Genomic DNA, 8,641 nt, shown 5'->3' with positions numbered 1-8,641 from the left:
GGTGAAATCCGACAAAGTGGCCTATTGTCCCTCAGATATCTGCCCTGTGCAGTGCCAAGGTACTGGGGGAGAGTCAGAACCTCTCCCTTCCCCAGCAACACACGTGGCGGGGGGGGGGGGGAGATGTTTTCAGCCAAATGAGTCCTCGTGCCCAGACAAAGGGGGCAGCTTTGCCTTAGGTTACAAATATTTCACTCCCCTCCTCTCACAGACTGTCCCTGCCCCGTAGCAAGCAGGTGAGGAGCATGGTCCCAAGGGGCCAAATAAGACGTGACTTAACCAAGGTCACTCACAACACAGGAGGTGGCAGCAGAGCTGCGAATAGAACTCAAGACTCCTGACTCCTAGCCCCCCCTCCGTACAATACTCCCCCTAAACTCCTGCTAGTACATAAAGGGAGCCGCTGGCAAGCCGCTCCCTGGGATCTCGGCACAGAGTGCGAGCCCCTCCCGGGGGTTCTAGGCGAGGGGTCTGGTCCCCAACCCCCTCCCGGGTCCCTCTGGAGGCCCCTGCCGGGACGAGCCCCACCAGCGCAGGCTCCCACCGCCCAATCAGCGCTTGGCGCGCCCCCCCCGCCTCGGTAAGTTGAGCGGGGCTCCGGCAGCCGCTCTCAGCCTGGCTGCAGACCCGCACTCGCAGCATTGGGGATGGGAGAGCGCAGCCCGGCGTGGAGCCCGCCCGCCCGGCGCTAGCCGCCCCCGGCCCGTCCCGCACAGCGCAGGTGAGAGCTGGGGGCGAAGGGGAACGGGGCACTGGGAGCAGCTTGTGGGGAGGCTAGAGCCCTCCCCCTTCCCAGAGCCAGGGATCGAGCCAGGAGCCCTGACTCCCAGCGCCTCTTTCCCCCCAGAGTTGGGAACCCAGGAGTCCTGACTCCCAGCCCCCCCAGAGAACCCAGGAGTCTTGACGACCCCGCACTTCCATAGGGGGGGACCCACCTGCAGCTGGGGCTAGCTCAGCACATGGCCCAAGGAAACTGATGCCCAGCAATGCCTGGCTGGGCTAGGTGGGGGGCTCAGGAGCTGAGCGCAGCTCAGTGAGTGGACGGGGTGGGTGGGGGTGCTCAACTCAGCAGGGGGTGTCTCTGGGTGATGGTTGCAGGACAAAGCCAAGGCACTTGGAGTAGCTGGCCCGTTTTGGGGGGTGGGGGTGATGTTGCTGGCTCTGGCTTTTGTGCCCCATCTCTGCTGGATCAACCCCCACCTCTTGCCTCAGTTTCCCTTCTGTTTATATGTTCCCCCTCCCCAGGGAAAAAGCTGGCCAGGATTGGCACTTTGGAAACAGGGACCAGTCCTGGCTCCAGCACGCGCCTGCCCTGGGCTCAGACACATGGCAGGGTCACCAAGGATGGATGCAGAGCCCTCTCCATTGGGTGGCTGGCTGGACAATGGCTCTTGGACACCAGTGCCCACTGCTGCCCCCCACCTGGACATTAGCACGCCGGTGGTCCCTGGCAGGAGGGGGCTGTGGATCTTTAATAGCAGTGGGGAGGACACATCACCTCCATTCCTGACGGATGCTTGGCTGGTGCCACTTTTCTATGCCCTCGTCATGCTGCTGGGGCTGGTGGGCAACTCGCTCGTCATCTATGTGGTGTCCAAGCACCGGCAGATGCGCACAGCCACCAACTTCTACATCGGTGAGTGCCCCCCCCCCCAACCATCCCCCGGCTGGGTGCCTCAACTCCATCCTCCGCATCCCCAGGCACCATACCGCCCCCGGCTGGGTGTACCAGCCCCCCCTGGCCCCTGGGTACCTTCTCTCCCCTGGATGGATGCCCCAGCACCTGCCTACCTTGCTTCTGGACACCATCCCTCCTCTCCCCTGGTTGGATGACACAGTGCCAGCCCCCCCTTTGTCCCTGGGCTTCTTCCCTTCCCTGTCTGGGTGCTCCAACAGCAACCCCCCCATCCCCTGGCACCTTCCCTCCCCTAGCTGCATACCCCAGCTCCAGCCCCCCCTCACCTCCGGACATCATCCCTCCCCAACCTGGGTGTCGGAGCACCAGCCCCGCTCCCATTCCTGAGCACCATCCCCCTCCATCCCAGTGGGTTCCCCTGTCTCAGCTCCAGCCTCCCTGCTCCTGGGTGTCTCGCCACACTCCTGGTGGGTGCTCCAGCACCCCCACCCCCAACCTCAGCACCTGGATGCCTTCCCTCCTGCTGCTCCCCCCAGTGCCAGCCCCTGCACAACGTTTCTGGCCTGAAATACTCCTCTCCATCAATGATCATTGTCATGGCTCAACAACATGCACTGTACTGTCCATTAGCGAGAGGGTGGCACTGGGCTCCCCGCAGCCAATACCCCTCAATCATGAAACACAGCCCCCTGCTATCCCAGCCCACGGCTCCCTCAACACCCTTGACTCTGTGTTCCCCCCATTATAACAGAGCACCCATTCTGCTGTGGGTGGGGCTCCATACTTGCTTTCTGTTTAAAGAGGGACTATTCTAAGTCCTCTGAAATCCACACGCTGACTCCAATTGTCTTGAAAATTGCTAAACCTCATGGGGACTTGAGATAGAGTTAGTGACCCAAATTTGGGATCATGTGAGCAAGGGGTTCCCAAAATACAGCTCCCCCAAAACCCAGCTCTTTACAACACCAACCTGTTCTCACGTCTTTTGCCAACAGCAGAGGCTCAAAGTACTACAGCTGTGGTCCAACTGATCTCAGTTGCTCAGTTAGTGCATGGCACCCACTGGAAGAAAACTTGAGTTGGGATTTCTGGGTCAGAACATGCTGAACTGTCAGCCCAAAGAAACTGAACGAAGCATGTGTAGCAAGAGGAGGGTTCTGTTAACAGCAGCAGAGTGCACATATTAAAGTGAGTGGGTGGCTCAAAGGCCTTGGGCTGTACATCTTGAGCCTAAATTGTACCTATGTGCTAAGTTTGAGCTCTGCCTGGGGCAGGTTTTGGATACTGTGTCTCAAGCATGTCCTTGTTCCTTCTGAAAGATTTCCTGAGGCCAAAATTCCTAGTGTAAAAGCAACCTTGTAAAGCGCTCTGAAATCCCAAGGCAGGCTCTGATTTTGGATGGATAAGGAAACCAGCATTGCTTAAACAGAGCAAAAGTGACAGACCATTAAGATAATGTAGGCAAGTTTCCTGAGCAAGAGCACTGTGTGGGATCAGAGGAAAGCAAGTCATTGGGGCTGCTGTTCCAGGGGTTCCAGGTACACAGACCCCCAGTGTGAGTGGCTCAGATTCTTATAGCATATCTGGGGCAGAGCATGGAAATATGGGAGTTTGGAGCAATGAGGGAGAATCGGGGGAGCAGTGCTGGGGGTTGGGGGGTGCAGGTAGGAAAGTTGGAGGAATAGAGAGAGAAGTGTTTGGGGCTGTAGTGAGGGGGGGCACTAGTGGATAAATGGTGGGGCAGGGGCTCTGGCTGGGGGAAGACAATGGGGATAAAGGGGATTAGGTGGGAAACTGGCATCTTCAAATGGGAATGGAAAATGTGGGGCTGACAGGCACCCTGCCCAAAATTCCCAATCAGTACCCAGCTCTTCATTCCCAGTGGGCTGTTCTGAGTGTATCAGGGATGAGGGACTCAGCCTAGGCTCATACATCCCCAATCACCCAGTGCCTACCAGTTATTGGTGGTTTATCCCTGTGGGAAAGGACAGGCCTGCCTATATCCCCATAGCAGAGGGAGAGAACTGAGGCACAGGACAGAGCAAGTGATTTTTCCATATCTGTGACTGAGACAGGCATTGAACCTTGGACTCCTGGATCCCAGGCTGGCACCTGAGCCACCAAGCCTCCCCCTATACACACACCTATTGTCTGGCCAGTCCCCACCATGGGCCCTCCCCCTGATCCCAGTTCCACATCTGTTCCAGCAAACCTGGCGACCACAGACATCATCTTCCTGGTGTGCTGTGTCCCCTTCACCGCCACACTCTACCCTCTGCCCAGCTGGATCTTCGGTGACTTCATGTGCAAACTCGTCAACTATCTGCAACAGGTAGGGCTGGCTGGGGTGGGGGTGGGGGACTGGTTGGGCTGGGGGTGTAAACATGCATGGGTGAGTGTGTGCATGGGTGTGCTGCGGAGGGACATGCAGCAGCTGCTGCTACCTGGGGCACTATACAGTCCCAGGGCCCTGCCCTGCTGGGAGAGTGGTGCCTGGCAAAGGGCCAGGGCCCACCAGTTGCCTTTGCCTTGGGTCACTGGGCCACACTTTCTCTCTGCAGGTGACAGCACAGGCCACCTGCATCACCCTGACGGCAATGAGCATGGACCGCTGCTATGCCACCCTCTACCCACTGCAGTCGCTGCGCTACCGCACCCCACGTGTGGCCATGGGGGTCAGCGTGGCCATTTGGATCAGTGAGTAGAATGTGTCAGGGCCAGAGGAGAGCAAAGAGCTGGGGAAGGGGCCCCCCCAGGGGTGGTGGAAGGAGGGAGTAGAGCTGTGTCTCTGAACATGCATCCAAGACACCAACCCTGCAAAGGTCTTGTAAAAGGTTTCCCAGGGATTCCTGGCCTGACCCTGGCCAGTCCTGAGCCCAGCAGCACAGCCCCATACCCAGCACAAAGGCTCCTTTGGGATCTCTGAACGGAGGCAGAGAGAGTTTATATTTGTGCCCTGGCATCTGATGGTCAACAGAAGCTTCCACCTTCTGTTTTGATTCTATCCCACCAGCACCCACAAATCTGATAATTCACCTCAATCCAGTCCACAGCCACCTGCTATCCCAGTCCAGGATCCCTACACACAGAGCTCGGCTGGCACCTCTCAATCTCATCCTGTATCCCCTGTTATTCCAGCCCTTGCCTCCCCACCTCATCTCTGCTTTTGCCCCTCAATCCTGACCCACAGCCCCTTGCTATTCTACTCTCCTGAGTCTGCTGAATAGAGACGGATGCTAACCCAGATCCCCTCTACGCTGATGAGCGTCAGCCATTCATTAATGTGCCAAATCAGTTCTCCTTACGCTCAGAGCCATAGCTGGACCTCAGGTCTCCCCAGAGCACTGGCCCCATTATGCCTTTCACCCCTTTGTCCTCCTGTCCCCAGGCTCCTTCCTTCTCTCGCTGCCCATAGCCATGTACCACCGCACTGAGGTAGGCTACTGGTATGGGCTGCGCACCTACTGCATCGAGGCCTTCGCCAGCAAGAGCCAGGAGCGCAGCATCATCCTCTACACCTTCCTGGCTGTCTACCTGCTGCCTCTGCTCACCATCTGCCTCTGCTACTCCATCATGCTCAAGCGTATGGGGCGCCCCATCGTGGAACCCATCGACCACAACTACCAGGTGATCTGGGGGCATTAAATTGGGGTGTCTGTACTGGGGACCCCCTCTGCCCAATATATCTGAAAGCCCCATCTCCCAGCCCCAGGACTTTTCTCAATAGGGCATGGAGTCTTCCCCCCCCTCAACTCCCCTTCTCTAAACGCTAGACCCCACTCCCCTCTCAGAGCCAGGGAGTCCTGGCTCCTAGCCCCCCTGCTCTAAACCAGGCCTCTGTTCCTGCTCCCCTCTCTCAGCAGGTACAGCACCTGTCCGAGCGCTCTGTCGCCATGAGGGCCAAGGTGTCCAAGATGGTAGTGGTGATCGTGGTACTCTTCACTGTGTGCTGGGGCCCCATCCAGCTCTACCTCCTCTTTCAGGGCTTCTATGGCAGCTTCCAGGCCAGCTACGAGACCTACAAGATCAAGACGTGGGCCAACTGCATGTCTTACGCCAACTCCTCCATCAACCCCATTGTCTACGCCTTCATGGGTGATAGCTTCAGGAAGTCCTTCAAGAAGGCTTTCCCCTTCCTCTTCCGGCGCCGGGTGCGAGACGGTGCTGTCCTCTCCGGCTCCCGCAATGCCGAGATGAAGTTTGTCACTGAGGAGACCTAGTCCCAGCCCCAGTTGTGCTAGCCCTGTGCGGCCTGCTCCTCCTGGCTGTGGACACTGAGGTGGTAAATCCAATATGGCTGCTGGGCCACACGGACATTGCTCAGGGCAAGAGGCACCATTCAATGGAAACTGTGGTGGCTAGCTGTTCAGAATCCCTGGCTTGGAAGGGGCCAGTGATAGTCAGGGCCAAGGGTTCTTCCCAAAGGGCTTTCTTATTTGGGGTTCCTCTGTGCTCAGGCTGAGGCATCCTCACAGTCCAAATACTGAGGCAACCAGAAACGAGTGGACACTTTGGGAAGTGTGTGTCCTAAGCCAGGTGCCTCCCTTCCCCCCCTCGTACCAGTGTCCTCAGCACATTATCGTAGCCTTGAGCATCCCTGCTGGTGCCTCAGGGACCTGCCCAGAGCATCTGGAAATAAAGCTCTTTAGCTTTGTAAGAAGACATTGGCCTGATCTTTGGGGTGGGGGACGTCTGGCAAGGTGTCTCCTATGCCAGGCTGGAGGACTGAGAGCAAAGTCTTGCCTCCAAACAAGGGGGCCAATGGCTTAATAACTCATCCACAGGGACTTGGGCTGAAACCAGCCCCAGGCCCCTTTGCCCCAGCCAATGAATGGCCCTCAACAAGCAGCACCCTGTAGTCCCTAGAGCGCAGGGCTCAGCTGGATCTGGCCAGCTTGTAGGTCTCCTTATTGCTCTTTGCTGCTCCCATCAGTCCCCCTGTTATGCCTTCCCCACAGCTCCATGCAGCCAATGAGGTTTAAAAACAAAGCAACTAGCCAATGACAACAACCCTTCCATGTAGGCTTGTTGGCCAATACAAAATAGTGGCTCAACCAGCCGGGGTGAGGGTTCTTTACGGGGAGGGTTGGGACTGAAACAGACACTATCCACTGCCTCCCCAGTGGCCATCAGGGAGCCCTGGGGGCTGTGGGTGGGGTGGGTCAGATTTAGGGCACCTGAGCAGGAGGTTCTTGAGCCTGCTGCAAAACCTATTCATGGGGTAGCTCCCTGTGCAGCAGTGTGATGGCCACCATCTTGGCAACATTCAAAGCTAAAAGCCAGGGCTGCTGTAGATAGCTTGAGTTACAAAACCAGGGCTGGGGCTGGCACAGCCACATGCCCTGTGCAGATCAGGCACAGAGATGGCAGCCATCTTGTTGCCAGAATCACTGCAGACTGTTTCACAGGAGAAATGCGCAGACTACACTCTCCCATCTGTGTTCCACATCCTCCAGAATTCAAGCATGTGGCATGTGGAAAAACCACAACAGTCACAAAATAAAAGCTCCCTAAATAACCCCCTTCATCCAACAATTTCAGTGTCTGAGAAAATCTGCTGGGGTCGTGATAGGTTCATGGGCAGAATGGGTTGAGTAACCTGTTTGCAGTGAGTAGCTGGGCCAGTTCTGTCTACAGTCCCCCAGCAGTCAGAGGATGCCTGCAGCCAGCAGAGAAACACCTGGGTTGTCATCACTTGCATTTAAACAGTGCCTTGCGTCCCAAAGTGCTAGTGCCCTGGGCATGCACCTGGGAGAGGGGAGGGGGCAGCGCCAGCCCCAGTGCTGGTGCAAAGGAGCACAAAGAGGAGCCACAAGGGGGGAACAAAGCTTCTCTGAGCTGGTTTGAAAATTTTAGTTGAAACCATTTTCTATAGAAAATGCCATTTTGGTTAAGCCAAAAAAATTGGCAAAATCTTATGGACTTTGATGAAATTTTGCTTAGAAAATTGGGGGGGGGGGATTTGAAAATGTCAAAATTGCAACATTTTCAGGAAAAAAGTTTGGATTTTTGGCTTTTCTTTTGAAACAACTTTTCGTTGAGAATTTTACATTTTATATATTAAACAAGCAAGGGTCAGAATAAAAATATTTTGTGTTTATCAAAATCAAAACATTTGGATTGCCCTGAAACAATTTTTCCTAAAGAGTTTCATTCAGTGAAAAATGTTGAAATATCCTGATTTGAGACAGGGGGTTGGGTTTTTTTTTATTTTTTTGCAGGTTGGAAAGTCCATTTTTTGACCAGCTCTGCTCCGCTGTACAGAACTGCCCCATGGAAACCCATGTGCCCCATTATTACTTTGGGTACATCCTTATGGCTAGACTGCTGGTACAAAGAGCTGGTGCTTATACTAGGGAAAAGTGTATTTTTAACTCCACCAGAACACCCTGTGCTAACATTACAGCTTGCCTTGGCCACAATGGGGTATTTAACATTAGTTATTGCACAGTTAAAATACAGCTTTTTAGCTAGTGCTACATGGACAGAGGCACTGAATGAAAGAAGGGTGGTGCAGTGTTAGCGCATGAGCTTAGAAGTGAGACAGCTAGGATTCAATTCCCTGTTCTGTCACCAACTCCCTCTTGGGCCTCGGTTTCCCAATGTGTTACAGCGCAGTCTATGAATACATGATCGCATGCGAGTTTTTCCACCGGACCCCTGTGGGATTCAGTGCATAGGATGGATTATTCAATAGGTTGCTTTCTCCTTGTTCAATGGTGGCTCCTGACTATTAACTGAACATGATTCATATCACGCTCTGAAGACAGAATTATTAATTTCTTCTTGGGCTTTTCTGCGGTGCTCATCACTATAACATCCAAGTGCTTCACAGCTATTAAAGAAGAGGAGGCGTGACCCCCATTTCACAGATGGAGCACAAGGAGATTAAGGGCAAGAGTATCCATTAATTTTGGGTGTCTAATATGAGACACCTAGGACCTGATTTTTTGTTACACAGCAGATAGCATGTTCAAAGCACAGCTCCTACTGACTGCGAGTGCA

At 54.9% G+C, this 8,641-nt stretch overlaps 1 protein-coding gene across 1 annotated transcript; it reads left to right on the top strand.

Moving 5' to 3' along the window:
• Positions 1 to 445: 445 nt before the first annotated feature.
• On the top strand, positions 446 to 7,583 carry LOC115642063 (G-protein coupled receptor 54-like). The gene is made up of 6 exons (XM_030545440.1): positions 446 to 580; positions 1,246 to 1,636; positions 3,844 to 3,968; positions 4,198 to 4,333; positions 5,025 to 5,263; positions 5,497 to 7,583. The coding sequence occupies exons 2-6, from the start codon at positions 1,327 to 1,329 to the stop codon at positions 5,854 to 5,856; spliced, it is 1,170 nt and encodes a 389-aa protein (XP_030401300.1). The 5' UTR covers positions 446 to 580; positions 1,246 to 1,326; the 3' UTR covers positions 5,857 to 7,583.
• The last annotated feature ends 1,058 nt before the right edge of the window (positions 7,584 to 8,641 follow it).

Source organism: Gopherus evgoodei, unplaced genomic scaffold (genome assembly GCF_007399415.2).
Source record: "Gopherus evgoodei ecotype Sinaloan lineage unplaced genomic scaffold, rGopEvg1_v1.p scaffold_37_arrow_ctg1, whole genome shotgun sequence".
Classification (NCBI taxonomy): domain Eukaryota; kingdom Metazoa; phylum Chordata; order Testudines; family Testudinidae; genus Gopherus; species Gopherus evgoodei.
This window is presented reverse-complemented; position numbering and strand designations above follow the sequence as displayed.

What these genes read in the sequence shown, in the direction of transcription:
- LOC115642063 (XM_030545440.1), top strand. Translation starts at nt 1,327, where the DNA reads ATGGCAGGGTCACCAAGGATGGATGCAGAGCCCTCTCCATTGGGTGGC. An exon ending in TCGTCAACTATCTGCAACAG is followed by an intron (nt 3,969 to 4,197) that starts GTAGGGCTGGCT and finishes TTCTCTCTGCAG; the next exon opens with GTGACAGCACAGGCCACCTG. An exon ending in CAGCGTGGCCATTTGGATCA is followed by an intron (nt 4,334 to 5,024) that starts GTGAGTAGAATG and finishes TCCTGTCCCCAG; the next exon opens with GCTCCTTCCTTCTCTCGCTG.